This window comes from Aethina tumida, chromosome 2 (genome assembly GCF_024364675.1).
Source record: "Aethina tumida isolate Nest 87 chromosome 2, icAetTumi1.1, whole genome shotgun sequence".
Lineage (NCBI taxonomy): Eukaryota > Metazoa > Arthropoda > Insecta > Coleoptera > Nitidulidae > Aethina > Aethina tumida.
The window spans coordinates 17,185,594-17,207,495 of record NC_065436.1 but is presented as its reverse complement, the minus strand read 5'-3'; the positions used below and the strand labels follow the sequence as shown (position 1 = coordinate 17,207,495).

The 21,902-nt window shown below is 26.3% G+C and overlaps 1 protein-coding gene across 6 annotated transcripts in view; it reads left to right on the top strand.

The window, feature by feature from the left end:
• Positions 1-21,902, top strand: part of LOC109606627 (FH1/FH2 domain-containing protein 3) — an 88,132-nt gene that overhangs the window by 51,015 nt on the left and 15,215 nt on the right. For 5 of the 6 annotated variants that reach the window (XM_049963659.1, XM_049963657.1, XM_049963658.1 and 2 more), the window contains one exon: positions 5,638-5,747. In XM_049963659.1, coding sequence (XP_049819616.1) covers positions 5,638-5,747 — 110 coding nt within the window. Of the gene's footprint in view, positions 1-5,637; positions 5,748-7,742; positions 7,862-21,902 lie in introns of those variants that run through there. The other variant, XM_049963661.1, reaches the window with a different exon arrangement.

Genomic DNA, 21,902 nt, shown 5'->3' with positions numbered 1-21,902 from the left:
AAAACTAACCAATTTAGTAACAAAGTTTCTTTTTTTCTAATTTTCTGGCTTTTTATAATTAGTAAATGTTAATTATTTTATGGTGATATTTGTACTTATATGAAGACTTTTATTACAAACAAGAAAAATAAAATGCTGAGTAAATTTCTTTTATTAAATTAGCATTGAAACTTCCACTAATTTCGTACTTGTCGATTTTAGACGTTGATGCAAACTTTTTAGCTGCCGTAATGACGTGACTTCACAGAAAACTTATTTGCTGTTGCGGACGTTCATAAAGAGCTATTTTCGTAATCAAATTGTTTATACAACTCGGGATATATATAAACTATACTACCTGTAATTTGGTTCATAACAAAAAGTTCTATAAACATAATTTTCTATTTTAAAAATGGGTTTTGTAAATCTATTTTTAACTGTATTACTTAGGTTACTTAAAACACGGTAATTACCCTCGATTTGTGTGTTTTAATTGGGAAAGTCGTTAATCAGATTAGCACAATCTTGGGTTATTTTATCAATACTAAATATTAGATAATAATTTTGGCTAAAGTTATATACAATTATAGCAACTTATTAAAATACATTAAAATTAAAAAAAAAAAAAATTAAAATTGACAGTTATAGAAGTGAAAACTTCTAATACTGAAAGCTGTACAAGATCATGACAAAATATAAATACAATTCAATTGAAATAACAATTAATATACAATCATATTATTTATGGATAGTATTTGTATTTACCTAAATTTCAATGTACTTGATTTTTAACATTATTTTAATTGTTTGCATCATTCTCATCATTAATTTCAACAATATTTAGACTTTTTGTACTTTCAATTATTTCATTTTGTTCTAAGAAAGATACAATTGGCTTATGGTAAGTAGTATACTATTTATATATATATATAGTTTATTTATTTAGTACACTGCACAGTATATACACATTGAACTTTTCACTAAATCCTTTCAATTTCACTTATAAGATATACATAGCACTATACGTCAGCTGTATAACTACAGATATACTGGTATAAGCATGTCGGTGACGCGAACGCACGAGATTTTACCTATCCAGAAAAGTGCCCAACGCGGCTAAAAAAGTTTTCATTTCAAAAGTATCAACTGTTGTACTTGAATTGGATGCCAGTACCTATAAAATTTATTGTTCATAATCTAATTTTATTCTTTAAAAAATTGGGTACTTTATTATTTTTCGGTGAACAAAATTATAGCAATTTTTTATCATTTCTTGTGGTCTTCCATTGTTTTCTGTGAATTTAAATCGATTATTTACTAGCGGTCTTTTGTTTATTGTAATTATTAAATTATTGGACAAAGGGGAACTGTAAGAAAAAGTATAATTGAGCGTTATCAAAACCGAGAGAACGAAGATGAAGGGATCGCTGTGTACTTTTATCAGTACTAAACATTACATAATAAATTTAAACTTTGGTTAAAGTTATGTACAGTAGTGGTCACAATTATAGCAACATATTGAAATATATTAAAAATATGAGCTGTAGTACTTGCATTAGATGCCAGTACCTTTAATATTTATTGCTCATAATCTAATTTTATTCTTTAAAAAATTGCGTACTTTATTATTTTTCGGTGAACAAAATTATATCAATTTTTTATTTCTTGTGGTCTTTCTATGCTTTCAGTGAATTTAAATCGATTATTTACTAGCGGTCTTTTGTTTATTGTAAATATTAAATCATTGGCCAAAGTGGAACTGTAAGAAAAAGTATAATTGTGTGTTTTCAAGACCGAGAGAAAGAAGAAGAAGGGATGGTTGGGTACTTTTATCAGTACTAAACATTACATAATAAATTTAAATTTTGGTTAAAGTTATGTACAGTAGTGGCCACAATTATAGCAACTTATTAAAATATATTAAAAATATGAGCTGTAGTACTTGCATTAGATGCCAGTAAATTTAATATTTATTGTTCATAATCCAATTTTATTCTTTAAAAAATTGGGTACTTTATTATTTTTCGGTGAACAAAATTATAGCAATTTTTTATTTCTTGTGGTCTTTCTATACTTTCAGTGAATTTAAATCGATTATTTACTAGCGGTCTTTTGTTTATTGTAATTATTTAATCATTGGTCAAAGTGGAACTATAAGAAAAAGTATAATTGAGTGTTATCAAGACAGAGAGAATGAAGATGAAGGGATGGCTGGGTACTTTTATCAGTACTAAACATTACATAATAAATTTAAACTTTGGTTAAAGTTATGTACAATAGTGGTCACAATTATAGCAACAAATTAAAATATATTAAAAATATGAGCTGTAGTACTTGCATTAGATGCCCAGTACCTTTAATATTTATTGCTTATAATCTAATTTTATTCTTTAAAAAATTCCTATTATTTTGCAGTGAACAAAATTATAGCAGTTTTTTATGTCTTGTGGCCATTCATAGTGATAATTACAAAGAAAATTGTCTCAGTTTGAAAAACCGAAATTAAAGGTATCCTGGAGGAAAAAGGACTTACTGAAACTAGTTTAAGGGGGGAAGATGGTTAGTAAATGTTGTGATCTCAGACCTACAAGAAAAACCCTGGTTTCTATTAAAATGAGAAAGTTCAATTTTAACTTGTTTAGGATTACATTCACTAGATCACAGAACTGTGGGGACGAGTAGTTTTTACTGAAAAGTCTAAATTTAATTTATAATAAAATGATGATTGTGCTTAATATATGTTAAGCATCCTACAGGAACAAAACTACTTAAAAAGTTTTTTATATCAATATTAAATTATGCTATAATAATGCTTCAATTCTTCTTGTGTAGGCTCCTTAGACTGATTAATGTACAAAGATATATTAAACAACAATTTGCTTCCATATATTTAAAATATGATGCTAATAATATATATATATATATATATATATATATATATATATATATATATATATATATCAACATAAACACGATCCAAAATCGTGACAGATTGGTCAGAAGACCAAAACATCTAAGTTAGGCTTTGTCCTATCACCAAACATCAACTCAATAAAAAACAAAAAGTCACATTTATAACCAATGTCGAAATAAAAATTGTACAAATTTAAATGAATTTATCACAGCAATTTAAGAAGACTGAAGAAATATCTTCGTATATTCGGAAAATGGTCGAGTCTATGACGTGAAATTATCAAACAAAAAATATATTATGCAAAGTGTTAATGTTAAATTAAATAACGCAGCTTTTATCATTAAAAAACTCTTTAAAAATTAAAATTAGAATAAGAATATTTCACATATAATATAATAATATACAACAGTAGTAAATTAATATTATTTTAACAGTTCACATTAGGACTAAAGTATGTATTTAAAAAGTTGCTGTAATAATGAACACTACAGTATATTATGTAGGTGTTAAATATACCTAAGTAGTTTATGTAACCAATATGATCATCCACAACCTTGGTGAGTGCACTGTGGTTACAACCTTGAGCTTTTCGTCAATCTTAAGAAACACAAGATTTAATATTTTCAATACTGTCTTGATTGTTTTAGCCCTTATAATGACTTTTTTGGTAAGTTCTTTAAGTAAACACGTGATTAATTATGTACTATATGAAGTATATGAATGAAACTTCAGTTATAATCGGCATATGTCTGAAAAACATGTTCCATGAAACATTTTAAAGGTATCTAAGAATTCTCGTTAGATGCTTACACGCGTACAGGATATCTTATTACTGTAATTTTTAACTTCTATGGATTTATCCTACAGTATATTTGGAATTCTTGCAGCCATTTAGAGAAATCTAATTAATAGTGCATGTCCGAGTAATTATTGAAAATTCTGTTTTTTAGAATGCAGTAGTAAACAATTAAATTGGTACTTTTCAATGGGTGCCCCTTTACAGTCGTTTCACAGCTACGAAATAGGTTCTGTTTCGCTAAATAACTAATTATTTTACAAGGTTTCATCTGGTGACGTTCCTTAAATTCCCCATTAAAGTTTTGCAATTCAATCACGGCACATGCATACTCATAATTACTTAAAATAAAATCTCTGCAAAATGCTTCCTTGTCTGTTAAGTGAAAATTATGACATGTAACGTTTTGCAATGCAATTAGCAATTGTTATTACCACACTACCCCGTTAATTAGATCAAATGCTTATAAACATGTCTCTTGTTGTAGTTATTCGAGTCGAGTAAGGCACATTTTAATTAAACGTGAATTTATACACGGCATTGGAGAGACGAGACTAAAACGTGACCGCACTTGAATATAATTGTATTATCGTTTGTTTTCTGTTCATTTTAACGAAATTGAATTACTTCACGTCACCTCGTTGTCTTAATTGGGTTAAAAAAATGTCAAAAAAGCTTTGACAAATATCCTTGGAGCTTCTGCGTATGATTAAAAGTATTATCTATAACTTTATGGCAAGAAATTTGTATTTAAGTGTTGGTAAATGTTAACACCTACAGGAATTATCATAAGTTAATGGTGCTTAGTTGTAAAATTGCAGTAGTAATTGGATTTTAACATTTATTATACAAAATTTTCATTAATAATGTAATTTAATGATTACTGGTTAAGTCTGTTAGAAAATAATATTAATTTACATACATATTCATAAACAATCTTCTCGATAATGTAAATCTTAAGAAAAACAAAAGTGACTTTCATATTTTTTAAATTATTTATTATAACTGTACACTTCACACATTTTACTTGAACATTGTTTGGATATTAATCTATCCATGATTATATGACTGTGATTCACGAAATTTTGATATTTGAACCCCGATACAGTTACACCAGTATACTTATAAACTGGTCAATAAATAACCTTTATAAGGCAACAATTTCTAAATTTAGCATGTTTTTTATTATGGTGGGAGGGCAGTACTTTATTAAAATGCGAATGCCCACTCATAATACAACTGGAATATTATAACTGTTTCAATTCTTAAAAAAATTCGAATATTTTCTGTTGTTTATAGTCGATTATTACCATAAACTAGTTTTAGCTTGTGATTAACAGTTTAACCGAATAATGACAGTTACTAATAGTTCAGTAAATTAATTTTTAAGCATATATACTTTCACTTTTTGTAAATGTGCCCTTTTACACTTAAACACAGCCGGCTTCAGATTAATTTTAGATGAAGAATGTGGAATATTTATCAGATTTCCATTAGTATTTTTGATTAGCTTGATACAGTCGTAGAAAAAGTAGAAAATAATTTAATCATTGCCTTGATAAACGACGGCATTCGTTAATTTGAAAAACATCGAAATATTCTGTTAGCATGACGTAATTAAGAAATTAGCAATTCACGATTCATTAATACCATCGATTAATTTAACTAGTTCCAATATTAATTAAAATAACAAACTAGCAAATGTTAAGTGCATCCGCGGATATCTATTTATATCTTCCCAAGAAATTTACACAAAAAGTTTTTTTTTAGAACTGAATCTTATTTTTGTTTATACCGTGAATTTTTCATCACTAAATCAAACTTTAGAATTTATTTTTTAGCGGTTCGCTATTGATAAAATATTTATTTAAGGCGTAGACAATGTTGAAAATTGTTCTGCACGATCTGTGTGAAACGTTTTTAAAGCATAATATTTTATTTGTTACAGTTGGATGATGCGGCACTTCAGTTATACAAAGATGGGGATTATGGCTCTTACCTTGACCTCGAAGCCTCTATAAGCGAACAACAAGAGGAGTTTGAGGGATTTCAATCGAAGTGAGTACAACTGATTGATTAATGAAAGTCTTTTAAATATTTTATTCACTCTCTCCTTCAATCAATTATGTACTCTTATAAACTCGTATTTTAAATTGGAAAGAATTTCTTTTTAATTCAATCAAGTACTGAAAACTTATAACTTTTAGTATTAAACTTTGAAATTTGATAATGTTTGAATTAAATTTATCAACATCAATCTAGTTTTCACATCTATTGATATTAAGAGCAACAATTTTATGTATGTTTATATGTTTTTTATTATTCAAATATGTTACGTGATCATGACAAAATATAAATTCAATTCAATTGAAATAATAATTAATATACAATCATATTAATTATGGATAGTATTTGTATTTACTTAAATTTCAATGTACTCGATTTTTAACATTATTTTAATTGTTTGCAACATTGTCATCATTAATTTCAACAAGACTTTTTTTTCGACTTTTTGTAGATTCAATTATTTCATTTTGTTCTAAAAAAGATAACGATAGGTTTGTGGTAACTAAAGCAAGAAATGAAAACGTTTGATTCAAATTTATCTAAGTATCACGTAAAAGCAGCATCGATTGTCGTTTTATGTTTTGTAGTACTGAGTTTTCAATCATTCGACATATTTAAATAAATTTTTCACTAAATCCATTCAATTCCACTTATAAGATATACACAAGACTATACGTCAACTGTATAGCTACAGATATAAGCATGTCGGTGACGCCAACGCACGAGACTGCACTGCCTACCAAAAAGTGCCCAACGCGGCTAAAGAAATTTTTACTTCTAAAAATACATTAAATCTATTATTATTTGTTAGTAAAGGCTAATTTTCAGTTTACACACTTTTGTTGACGGTTTAAAAAGCATGTATGTCTTACTTTTGCTTAATAAACATCCCTCCTTCGATTGTAATTGGTACTAAAATATGTACAATCGGTTTTTTGATTTCAATACTGATCTTGAACTATTATTTGGGAAATTTACCTTCTAAGCTTAAAGATGTGAAGAAGAATTGTAGGCAACTACGAATACAACGTAGTCGGCTAGTTGCCTATGTTGAACCCATGAAATACATTATTTTCCTGAAATGCTATTTATTACAAATATAATAACATTTTTATAACTATTCAAACTAAAATAAATTATTATTTTTATTTGAATTAATTAAGTTATGTCATTTTGGTAATATTTTAAAACATTACTAATATTTTTTGTTTGTTTTTAACAACATATCTTTGTGTTTATCTTTTACACATTTCACACAGTTTTGGAGAGGACTATATTTAAAAGTTTCTTATAAATTTACTAAACGGTAAATTTTATTACAAGGATTCTGTTATTTGCCTGTGTGGCTCACTTGGACCTCAGCCAATTATTTCTTCACAACAGAAACAATGAAAAAATACATTTGTATAAATTGTTCTTAAATATCTTTGTTTCTATCGTCGGTTGAACAGATTTAAGTTATTATTAAAAGCTTTTACTTCCCGTTCTGTTAAAAATAACACGTAATAAAAATGACAAAAAAGGTGATTCACTTACATTTTCTAATTTATGCATTAGGTTGCGGGCAAATTTAATTCAATTGTAATTTTAATAATACCCACTTATTAATTTTAATAATCCACCAGAATGTGCCAACACCAGATGTTACTATTTCTTTGTTAACTTAGCCAAATTGTACCAAATTTAAACTCCAATTAAATTAATGTTTCGTTACTACTTTTACGTGCAACTATTACACAATTTAATTAAAAATAACTAGCAATATGGGCAGCCAAAAATTTAAAACAAATGCCAATATTTAATTAAGACTTGTTTTTTTATATAATCGTTCGGTGTTTACAAGAATCAATAAAATTGAACTTGTGCCAAATAAAAATTAGATATATTATTTAAACGTTGGCAAATCCCTAAGATGCGTGTCACACTATATTTATTATTAGCAAACACCTGAAAATTATATTTGTTATTTACATAAGTTAGTTATTGCGAGAATCTCGAACGATCCGGGTTTTGTGAGGCTGTCGGTTTGTTTCAGTTTCGAATGAGTCATTAGAACATACTCTGAACATGGGGTACTTGTTGCACGATATTGTTGCTTACAACAGGTAAAACATATTCTAATTATGAAGCTAAACGATGCAATATGTTATATTTTTTACATTAATAATAATGAACACTGAAACGTTTTTAAATAATTACAAAATTGTTGTGCACGTTATTGCTGGTTTATGATAATAGAGTTAATTTAAAATTTTAAATATTAAACGTAACGTAATTATTTATATAATCGTGTTTATTTTTTATTTTATTCTGTAATATTTTTTTCTAATGCTAATTGGTAAATAATAAATTCTTGCATATCACAGTCATGTGAAACTACTTTCAAACTTTTATTATTATTTTTTAATTAGTAACGTCACATTATTACATAAATGCAAAAAATAAATATTTGATATAAAACAGTGGTTTATTTTCAAATTAAATTATTATTTTTATTTAATATTGTGCTAAGTTCTATATAAAAAAGGTCAAGTGTTATTGTCAAGAATTTGTTTATATTTACCTTACGTTTCACTACTTAAACATTTTAATTGTTATTTTAGTTATTCCGGGAACAAAATTGAAGTGATTTGTTAACACTTTCTTACGTCCAAGACAAACATCGTTGATCTAAATATGAAATCAAATGTATTCATATTTGTTGAAATTATTATTTCGCAATTTACACCTACCGTATGTCAGGTAATATTTCAATTTGTTTTAGTTGTCTCAGGTTCATTAATTATTTGGGTCCCTAATTTGGAGACGTTAGAAACTCTATAAGAAAACTAAATGGGAGTTTCCATTTTTATAACATTTTATATTTGTCTGTATCATTTATTTTTATTTTATTAAATTTAAATGTTGGTATTAATTTTTTAAGATGAATATTTTAAATTTTATAATTTCAAAATAACAATTTTATCATTATTTTTTGTTAAATGGTTATTTTTACTTTTTAAGCTCATTTAAAATGTTTATATATAAAGTATCAATTTTATTTTTTAAGTCTAGAATTTTTCATTTTGTGACTTAATATTTTGTGAATTATAGATTTTAGTTTTTTAAATTTAATTTATTTAATTTAATCTTTGATAAATTTAAAGTAATAATTTTATTTGTTATTATTATTATTATTTAAATTTATCACTTAATTGAGTTCAACAATTTAAATTTTATATATTTAAAATGGCAATTTTATTTATTTATTTATTTATTTTGTTTTTTTCAATTTTAAATTAATTTTTATATTTCAAATGGTTATTTTCAATTTTTTAAGCTTATTATTTTAAATTTTATAATTTCAAAATAATAATTTTTTTATTATTTTTTAGTTTAAGTGGTTATTTTTAATTTTTATGCACATTTAAAATATATATATATATATATATATATATTTTATATATGAAATATTTTTTTAAATAAACAATTAAATTTAAATTTATTTTTTGATAAACCCATTAAAATATATGTTATTATTATTTTTTCTCTTTCACATGAATTTATATTAATTTAACATATTTAAAGAGATCATAAAAAAACTAGCTAAAATATTTAAAAATTTGAAAAATATAAAAATTAAATTATCCTTAGTTTGTATGTGATTTCAAGGAGGAATTTCTTCTTTAGGCACTTTATATGTGCTTAAAATATCATAAATAACATGATCTAATAACTGTAAAAATATTGGAACTAATACTCTATTCAATAATTACTTTCAATTAAAACATTAAATGCAAAATACTCTTTATTAAACAAAATACAAGAAAACAGAAAAATAATAACAAAAATTAACTACGATTTGTATACGTATGTATATAATATTATATAGTTTTTAATTTAGTGTAATAATTAAATTGATTATTGGTGTATGTTAAATAACTTAAAAATAATAACAATAAAATTAATAATTAAATACGCGTTTCTATATTTAATTAAAGTTGACCCAATTGAACAATAACAGCAATTTAAATGTTTTTATTGTATGTGAATAGATTATTTTTAAAGTTTATTTTGATACTATTAATATACTATTAATTAGTAAACTGATACAAATTTGAGAACACTTTGTCAGATTGAAATCACTGAATAAATTTGTCCTAGTTATAATTTATGATATTGTAATTTAACTGCGCGATGCACATACAAACCACACTTGTGATAACTGTGAAGTTCATCAATCAACTTATAAAGTGATGAGGCCGTTATACATATTAAAAATTATACATTAACCGGATTTGGTCCGTATTCGTCTATAACTAGTTTTTGCAAATGTTATTTCTCACAGCTATCTCAGTACGTGCCTTGAATTTTCACCATAATTTTAAATCCCATTAATGGCGTGGTTATAGACCATTGAGCTTATTATATTTTCATCAGTGTATTCTGTGAATTTACATACTTAGTAATAAATTAAATAATGTTAAGTTGGGTTTGTTTAAACCAGGAAGAAACAGTTTCACTCTATTAAATATTCCACAACAACAACAGATTTTCATCGATTTATCACGATTTCCTGTGATTTACTGTAAAATATGAAACATAAAGGTGATTTATTTTATATTTAAATGGGTTAAAACGTGATTTTATATCAATTGACCGCAGTCCGGAGCCGTACCGTATGCATTCTAATGCATCGCTTATTAAAATCTCCGTGATCAATGAATTTTGCTAAACATTTCGTGTCAATAGGCCAACGCCTACAACTAAAATGCTGTCCCATTTTACGTCGTCATGGGAAGATTAGCATTAACAATGAAAATAAGTAGAAAATTGTACCGGGGCAATGTCAGTCAGTCAGTTTTAACAATTTGCTCTACGAAATACGTGATGACTAAAATGAAACGTATAAAAATAAATAAAATATTTATTGGCCAAGTAGGACTGACTAAAATTAAATCAAAAGGACCCACTCAATTTTTGCTTAAACAAATTATAAAAGTATATTTCTATGTGAAATTTATTGAACGAAACATTAACATTTAAGTTAAAAAAATTAATTAAAAAAATTAATTAAAAAAATTAAAATCGTTATTTTGAATTCACAAAATTTAAAATAATAAGCTAAAAAATTAAAAATAACCACTTGAAATATAAAAATTAATTTAAGATTAAAAAATTAAAATAAATAAATAAATTAAATTGCCATTTTAAATATATACAATCTAAATTATTGATAATAATGATAATAATAAATAAAATTATTATTTGAAATTTATCAAATTTAGAATATTAAGTTTAAATGATTAATAATAATTTTTTTTTTTTTTAAGAAAAATCTTTAATTGATAAAAATATTAAGGTCAAAAATTAAAAATTCTAGACTTAAAAAAATTAAATTTATTTATAAACATTATAAATGTGCTTAAAAATTAAAAATAATCATTTAAACTAAAAAATAATAGTAAAATTGTTATTTTAAAATTATAAAATCTAAAATAATAAGCTTAAAAAATTAAAAATAACAATTTGAAATATAAAAATTAAATTAAATAAATAAATAAAAAGAATTGCCATTTTAAATATATAAATGTTGATGACCTACAAAATAATTGAAAATTAATGGAAACTGTTAGCCAGCTTTTTAAAAAATCTTTGGCGTGGTCTTTTAAAATATATTAAATTATATTTAAGAGAGAAAAAAAAACATTATTGCGTCATCCAATAGGATCTAAAAATTGTCGAAATTTTAGTGACTTTTTAAACCTAATTTTCTTTTTATTCACACATTTTTAAATTTTTTTAGACAGTTTTTTTAAGATATCTTTGACATGGACTTTTAAAATATATTAAATTAAACATAAATTTATGCCAGCGAGAACAAAATTGGGTTTAAAAATATTAATATTAATAATCAATAATGAAATTAAAAGTACTCTAGACAACCTGTACCAGTGACTAAAATTTTAATGGATTTACTGAAAAATTGAGTTTCTATTAATTTTCAAATGTTTTTTAAGTCTTCAACTCATATATAACAGTATTTTAAAATTTTTGAAAATATAATGATATCCAGATAATCAGTACTAATGGACAACATTTACAGTACTATATAATTACAGTCAAATGTTAAGTAAAAAGTATAAATAATTATTTCGTTTTTTTGTGACTTATTATTATCTCTTTTTGTCCAATTACGGATAATTTCAAATTAGAAAATAGTTCACACGAAAGTAAATGTAAGTGAAATTTTACAAAAAACAAGTATGTACACAAGTACATCAGGCTAAATTGAAGGCAAAGAGGTTAATAAATATTTTCCTCATCAGTGTTTACAATTAGTTACACACTAATGAAAAAATCATCAATCATACACATCTTGAAATTGAAAATTAAAATAGGACAAGCAAATACGAAAACAAAATTTAATTACAATTAGGTAGTTTAAAAATATTGAGTCTTTTCTTACTTTTTATCAAGTTATGAATTTCCAACTGGAATTAATTATTATTTATGTTCATTTATATTATAATATATGAATATATAAGAGATGCATAATTAAACAATTAATTATACTATTAATAGGATTATTGGAGCGTATTAAAAAAACATTATTGTTAATCAATTATTGTCAAATAAATTACAGAATAATTTATCTTATTTGACTTTTTGATCCACGTTATTTAACTCGAACTATTTGTGGACTAATTCAATACAAATTCTCCCATTTCTTCCTAGTTTTCTTAGCCTTTGGAACAAATTAAATATTCATCGAGCCAAGTTCTTAATCGTTGTGGCGAGTTTTGTACAAATATAGTAAGCCATTAGGTGTTATTGATTATCTGTATTTGCATAAACTGTTAATGTTCTCGGCATTCTTATAATTAACAAACTTTCCATGTCTCGTCTAGCCGATAATAAAGATAACTGGAGCAACAAATGTCTATTAAGAGAAAATCAAATCATTCATATGTTTTGCATTTCCTGTAAACTCCTTTGAGCCAAGAAAACAGTCTAAATGTTCTATTGCATTTGTCACAATAATTTCACGTACACATTCACTTTATGCTGCATTTATGCTAATCAATGTTGCAAATATGAAAGTTGCTATTATGAAAAACGGTTTTTTAATTGAGTTTTATTGCACTGAACATTATTTTTCTATCGTATTTATTTTTATCCCGTTAAATTAACGACGTTAATTTCTAACCATATCTCTTTTAATTAGCCACGGCTAAATTTATGTTCAATATATCTAATTAAAATGCACGTTAAATCATTGTTTAGTTTAAAAAATAAAGGGTGAAAATTACTACTAATTTTGTAACATAAATACACCATTTCCACCTTGTTGTGTCCTTCTAGCCAATTAGAAGTTCTTTGCATTTGACATTGACCTCCGGTACTTAACACTTGATTGACCCTATTGATTTATTTAAAGCCTTTATCCTTATATTAAAATTTATTGCACATCGACATAAATCTATACTCTTGTTGCAAACAATAACCATTAAATCATAATATAATAAAACTACTTAATAATTATATTTTATGATTCCTGTCTAGACAATAAATTGGTGACATATTGACATTCCCGTACCTATTTATATGCTAATGTTTAATTTTTGCACCCACATTTTTAATTAATTGAAAACCGCATTTACATGCAAGACATTATTGACAAATTGATTGGGACTCCCAACTTGGGACGGTAAAGATCGACGCAGAATTGTTACGGTAGGTTGTAATGCAACCGAAGAGAGGTTGATGATTCTTTGAGAACCAACACAGACGTTCCGTTATGACCAACTATTTTACTGGCTCGATTGAGAATAAATTTGCTTCTTACATACTCTCAAGAACTCAAGATACATAAATTTAGAATTAACTGGTTTTCCTAGAAAAAGGCTCAAGTAGCGGGGAGGTGTTGATTAGAAAATGAACCACGATTAATTGAAAAATGTTTCTAACAGTTTTTTATTTATCTGTTCCAGGTACGTAGAAATGTTCCAAGCGGGTAACTATAATTTCTACAGGATGTATTTACAAGTTTTCGATTTCTATTGATGGATTGGGTAGTTGTGTGAAATATTTGACGTCTAAATTTTCCGTTAGGGTTCGGCACTGACCATATAACCAACTAATTAAATTTTATACCTTATCGGATCAAAAACGGAAATTGGAATTTCTCTCTTCTGTCAAATAATTTGCAATGACGAAAGCGAACCAGTTCCATGAGATTCGTTTGGACGGTGTGTTCCCTGAGAAAATCATGAACGAAAGTAAAATGTACGAATACGTGAATTTTATTGGTACTGGATCTTGTATATGGACGCGTTTAGTTATTGTCTTAATATTAATGTCAATTAAGATCGAATATTTATGGTAATGAATGGATCTGGGAGCCACGCCTTCCCACATCATATTTAGCACTGTGTGATCTTATCTTACCGTGAGATTACAGGGTTCTTTTTTATTTGGTTTATGCTAACGGTACGTTTATGGGCGAGCGATGGGTTTCTTGTAATTGCTTTTCTATTATCAATTGTAAAGATTGACTCCTGCTTATTTAAGGAGACAGATAATACATGTAAAATTAACCTTTGAGAATTAGTTACAGCCAACAAATTACGTATTTATATTTTTCTAGACAATATTTCACTACAGAATTTAGTTTTTCATAATTTACAGTATTGGCAGTAAGTAAAGCAACTTTAAAAATATATAAATTGCTACCGCCCTGTATATGCAATTATGAACACACTCTATACAAACATATCGGTGAATATTTCTTGTATTAAAACTAATTCTATAATTAGCTCAAAAAACTAAATATTCAGCTGGCAAAAATTAGAGTAAATCCCGCTAATTTCTAGAAAATCGACAATTTTTAATTTTACAGTAAATCAAGTTAATATAATGTCTCGTGGAAAAAAAAATCTTTCAAATTAAAATCACAGATTGTATCGTCCTTTCAATCCAGTGAGAGATAACGATAATCATGATAATAAATTAATAGTATCATGTAAAAATTATAGAAATTTTAATGACTTTTTAAATCTAGTTTTCTTTATATTCACACATTTTTAAAATTTTTTAGCCAGTTTCTTTTAACATATCTTTGACATGGTCTTTTAAATATATTAAATTAAACATAAATTTATGCAAACCAGGTAGAAATTGCGTTTTAAAATATTAAAATTAATAATGAAATTAAAAGAACTCTAGACAACCAGTACCAGTGATTAAAAACTTTAATGGTGATGTGGAAGGAAAATATAAAATTGGAAGGATTGTATCTTCCACAAATGATCCTTTCCTGAGTTCCAACAAAATAGAAGGTCTAATTGAGACACAACTTAGAATTAATGTTCCTCCTAGAACTCTAAGAGATAGATTTACTACAATATAAGGGAGTCTTCGTCTCTTTTACACTGGACGATGATGGAAACGAGCGATCTGGAGTGATGAAATCAAGTTTAATCTGGTTAGCATTGATGTGATTTTAAATGTAAACGCCTGTTAAACACGGCGATAGGTCGGTAATGGTATGGGGTTGCTTTTCAGGAGGGGGTCCTCTCCTTTGAATGAATCGTTTTATTTATAAAGAAATATTAATACACCATGGTACTGTATTCAAATAAAAATATGCCTTTAAAACTTTATTTCCAACAAGGTAATGACTCGAAACACTCTTCAAAATATTTGGAGTAGGAGTAGTTTAAGGGACAAAATTAATGTTATCTAAACTACATTGAAAACTTACGAAAGATAGTGAACAACAAAGTAATACACGAAGAGTATCATAATATTGGAAATTTTACAATGTTAGTATAGAATTAATTAAAATACTAATTACAACTTATTTGTAGTAATAAAACTTTAAATAGCAGAAGTTCCTTTACTTTTTGCCAGTCCAAAATAATTAATCATCAGTAAAATTAAACTCTTTATTTTTTATTGTTTAACTATGTAATTGTTAAATTTTGAAAGGGGGTTTTAATTTTCAATATATATTTTTTGAACATAATAACCAGGACAAATATTATTTGAATTTTAAAAAAGTTGCCTTACTTTCTGCCTATACTGTATATGTGTAATTAATTACGAATGGTATAAAAATATTAACTTGGGTCAAATAAATGAACAATTTTAAAGATGATGAAGAAGTTAGTAAAATCGTAATTACTATATTTACTTTCGAGACATAATTTTATAAAATTTGCATTTCCCCATTAACACCATTTATAACTTCATCAAATTTGTCGTACCAAAATGTACATTAACACACTTGACAATAACTTACACATATGGCGGTGGCCAGAGAAATAGCACATACACCATACACTTTTTATTGTTAATTAGGAAAAATTAATTAAATTAATTACGCTATATTCCTTCTAGAATTATTCGTTTAGTACCTAAATCGAAATAATTTCTGCTTAAATTAAATCTTAAACAAAATTAATTCACATTTAAAATAATTTATGAATAACTTATGTATAAATTGTTAACGTGTTGTAAAATTTCATTGCTCTTCAATTAATAACGAAACTTTCAATTGGATTTAGATCCGGATTTTGTACTGGACAATCGAGAGGTGTAACATGTTTATATTTTAAACAATTTTGAACAACTTTAGATCATTATCATGTAATACAATCTGTGTAACTGGTAAATTTCCATTGGTGGAATGGTCCCATTAAATCATAGTATATATGTTCCCTTCACTCCGTTTCTAGTGTCCAAACTTTTATTTTAAGGGCAGGGAACTTGTTGTTTATTATCCCATCCAATTCTATTAAATTAGATTCATTATTCCTCACCGAAAATGTGGAAGATTTTTTATTCTGACTGTCATATGCTCTGATGACAACAACAAAAATATTGTTTTTCTTTTATTTGATAAACAGACTTCCCTCTTTACTACACTCACCCTTAAATGAGGCTTCTCTTAATTTGGTAATTACCATTAGTCCCAAATTTTATTTTAAGTACATTTACACATACCATCTATACCACATAAATTAGAATTAAATCCTTTTATGAATTATGTTACAAAATATTCAATTTTAAATTTTCTGCTATTTCTCACATCTCCACTGTTTGTACAATTCCTTTTATTTGCCAAGAAATTCTCTTTAATATGTATAATTATTGTTACAAGAAAGTAATAACAATTTTTAATGGAATCTTTCGACAGTTACTTACGTAGCTCTATTTAAACAACTGCCTTCGAATGATTTATAATACAACAAAGATTTTACTGAGTAAAACAATAAAGCAAATCGTGGACCAATCAACGACGATTTATGGCATCATCAAGGTTTGTGTTTAAAGCTATAAGTTATCTCTCACAGTCTAACTGTAAATGGAAGAAAAATTATCAATTCGGTGTATGATGATTTATTCATTTCCCATTTATTAGTGGATTAGAGTTCTAGATGACCCATCGCACAATGGTATATTTAGGAAAAATATACAATCAAGATTTTGCTCCGGTTATATCTATTATTATCTCACATACATTTTATTTAGATGATTTTGTTTTATTTGTCTGGAAAAAATGTAAATGATTTAACTAATGTCAATCACAAATTAATTAAATTGGATTCACAACGGGAATACTAATTGAATAATTTTCTTATGCTCCAATATTTATTCCCCCCAGTTGATTTAAGAGCAAATATTTTGTTTATTCACGCTTGCGGTCATCGGATTCCGTCTTCATCCGTCTAAACCTGCGGCCGTACCACTGTTCACCGTACCCACCTGCTCTCTTATTGATATGGCCGAATCTGGGTCCCAGAATTGTGTCACAAATGCACCGAACCGGGTTCGATACGTCGGCACAGTCGATTTTCTGCCATCAAGCTCCGCAGCGACTTGCAGATATTGTTAATCTTCATCGGAACCGAGTACCATTCACTTCCTCGCGGTACGCCGCGACTCCAGGCCGTTTGTTTTCGATGATATAGTAGTGGTGTATTGTAGTACTGATACGGTGCTTGTGTGTGCATTTCGACCAGTGGATTTTCATGTGATTTTTGTGGGTGATGGTAATTTTTCAACTGCGTTGTCATGTTACGATAAGCGTTTGTGTAATTTTAGTAATACCGCTGACGTAAAAAAATGGCAAGTCTTAATGGGTAAATTGCAACCCACATGTAAATTATTTAATTTTTTGTAATTAATTTTTAATTTGAAAAAATATATTTTTTTTAAACATTGAATTATTGACTTGACAAAGTTTAATTAAGTTTAACAAATGTGTGAGAAAGATTTAATATCATTTATTTATTTACCCTGTTAATTAAAATATCATGAATATTCAAATTTTAATAAAAATGATCAGAGAGTGTTTTCGTCCCAATTTTAGTGTAATTTATTAGTTTTTAATTAATTTTCTATATTTATCAAGCAATTATCTTTAAATGAATTATGAAAATTGATTAATTACAATTTTAAAATAATTTTTTGTCACTTACCTTAATATAAGAAGAAGAAATTGATGTGTAAAAAATATTTAAAAATTAGGTTTACCTACAAGAGATTGTTTTTGTTATAATAATGTTAAAATTATGTTAAAAATTATTAGAAGTATATTTCTACTCTCTAAAAATAGTAGCTTTAAATTATTTCATATAAACCATCAATTTTCAGTTTAATTTTTCAAATAATAGGAATTATATGCTAATTCTATTTGAACACACAATTTACACTTTCATTTTAACACTATAAAATTATCGAATTTATTATTTAAATTTCATTTATCTCACGAATGATATAAGCACCTTTATATTAAAAAGATTTTATGAAAATTCATTTTTTATATTTTCTAAATAACTATTTGACATTTGTAGATGTTACCTGTAAATTATTTTTATTTTTTATCAAAATTAAGTCTAATAATTTAATAATTATTTCATGTACTACATACAAACCATCGTTTTTAATTTGACCTATCAATTAACAGAAATTAAATAGTGAAAGAATCCATCCGAAGACACAACTTTTATACTTTCATCTCAACAATAAAAAGTTAAGGAATTTATTATTTAAATTTATTCGAAAGTTATTGAATTTGTTTTTATTATAATTCAATTAATGTAATTAATATTGACATTTAGTAATTTTGTATGCATTATAATACAATAGATTGTAAATATGTTATTTTAAACAAATTAAGTACAGTTACTAATTTAAATAAATCAGTTCTTTCCAAAAATCTTTGCATTCCAAATTTAACGTAAAATATTCAATTATAAAATAAATTTAATAAAATATTTTTACTTAACTAATTAGTTAAGAAATTATTTAAATAAAACCATTAATATATTTTTCTATATAAATTAAATAAGATAGAATCAATGTTTTGAATAAACTGTAATTAGTAACCTGTTACTGTAATATAAACGCGTTCTATATACAAATATAGCCCATGAAGTAATTCTCATAAACCAATGGGACTTTTCAACTGGCCTCTACTAAATTGTACACAATCGCAACACGCCTATGCTTATTTACAATCTATTTCATGTAAATTTATAGGCAATACAAATTATTTTATAGGGGCATTGTCTGTCTGTCCTTACTTCCTTTGCAATAAAATTTAATTAACTAGGTTCGGCAGATCAAATGTATTATTACAACTATAAAGGTTATTAAGATATACCTACAGTCGAACATATCAATTTGCAAACTGATTTTGTCCCCGAACATTATTAGTGACTTCTAATTTATTTTCTTTCAATTTATTTTTAAGCGTTCTCTTTAAAACAAAGAATATAAAACAACATATTTTCATTACCGTGTATAAAACATTAATTTCAGTTTATTTCACAATGGTTGTTTGTTGGTCCTTAAGAGTTTATGGCTTTGTTTTTATAGTAGTATTAAAACTAAACTACAGCTATTTATAATTTAAAAGAAATCTAGGTGAACGGAAATATATTATGAGGCTTTAATGGCCAATATTAAAAAGTGCATAATTATTGGTATTTTGTGTTTCCTGCTCGATGCTCAGATTCGTCCTTCCGTTTCGCTTTGCATCTGAAGAATGTTTTAATGGCTAAAGTGCGTTTTGAATTACGCATTTATACGTATAACGGGTTATTAGTAAACTATTAAGTAAGACAATTCCGTTCAAAAAATGTGGAAAAGATCCATTGATCAAATATCTGAATAATATGTTGAACATAATACTGATTGTTAATCTAATTGCCGTTACAGAAAATCAATCAAAGTCTTGAATAACTCGACGTGTAGGTATCAAAAGCGACTGTTATTTGTTAGATAATTGGCCATTATTATTTAATTCATCTGACAAATCGCAATTACCGAATATTCCAATTACGACGTAACGGTAAATTCGGCCAATAAAAACTTCAGCTACCTATCGAAGTGAAATGGAAACTTTTAATATTTGTACACTTGCTTGATTAAACGTTAAATCTGATTAAGATTTGCTTAATCTCGTGTGAATACATGTCTAACATTTAATAAAAAAGTGATCAACCTAATTATGGTCCGTAATATGTGTATAATATAATAATAATCCCGCTTTCAATGGACGAAATAAGTTATAATATTGTAAGTCGTTTATTCAAGATGTTGCCACACTTATTTAACAAAAAGGATATAATAATTATACGTGTCAGATATTAAAACTTTTTTTGGATTATCAAATAAAAATAAAAATTATATAATATATTTCTTTAATTATCATTATTAACAACAATTACTGAGTTTTTATTTATTAAATATGTTTTTTTTTTTAATTATTCGTTAACTATTTTTTTAAAAATTGTATATTTTACAAGAGAGTTCCAAGAAATACTTCAAAGATTAGTAAATGGAGTAAAAAAAAAATTTTTATTATCACATGTAAATGTACTTCCATTTCCTTGGAACTGACTTAAAATTTAACAGCAACTGTTTAAAACATGCACTAATGATTTTCTCTAATTACCATTTTGCAGTGATAGTAAAAAATCTGAATAATTTTGTAAATAGCGGAAAAGAAAGGTACAATAACAATACTGTAAATTTCAACGATACAGTTATCCGTTTTTTGTAAAACAAAGAAAAATCCAGTAAATGAAAATGCATAAATAATGTTCATTGTTCATTGTTAATATTGAAGCAATTTCGTTGTCGCAAAAATTCTAATAGACGTTAAAACGAATTTAAACCGACAACACCGGTCACATAGTGGTGCCCAGAGTCGGTGGAAGCAGCGAAAAGTCCGAAGACCGAAGACAGAACAACCGCGGTCAGTGGGTTACCTATGCCTCCTGGCTCGATCGGACCGATACTAGAATGCCGTGTAAGCTGTACGTCAGCGTTTCCCAACCGGTGATTCGCGAACCCTTAATAGGACCCCGGGGGTTCGCAGGATTCGTTTCAGTGACTTGCAACAATAACCTGTCGATGACAATAATTACAAAGTTTCAATATTTTGAAAAATATTCTACCAAATAATGTATATATAGTGTGTTTCAAAAGTAATCATGGTATTATTTAATATTATTTACTTTAATTTAAATAAATTGCTGTACATCAAGAAACACCTCTTGATACAAATACAATAAAAACGATATTTTTGTGGAAATACTCCCACATTATATCTAAAAAACGTTTAGGGGATACGTTTTGATCAGGTTTTTTCTTAAGAAGAGAAGAATTTCTCTCTTAAATATTAATCTTACATTTGAGACACTCTGTATATATAAAAATGTGGTCAACACTCCAATAAATGCAGGGTAAATTTTGAATAATTATTGAATATTTTACCTTGGTCTTAAAACACCCTGTATATGAAAAAATGTGTATAATATATTTTGCATTAATTAAACATATTCATTTTTTTATTTCACGTGGTTAAAATTTAAAAAAAAAAATTCCAATTTCAAACCGAAGAATATACAATATAAAAATTTTATCCTCAGTATTATTAAAAAAGTTTGTCAGTTATAATGTCCTTCATTTATATTTAAAACAAACAAACAATGTTATTAATTTACTTATTGTTTTTGAAGTTATCTTTATATCTTAAAATTTAAAACCTTTACGACATACGTTACATATATGTTTTTTTTTCTTAACAGTACCCAAGAATCTCTCTCTTAAATATTTTATCTTACATTTGAGACACCCTGTATATAT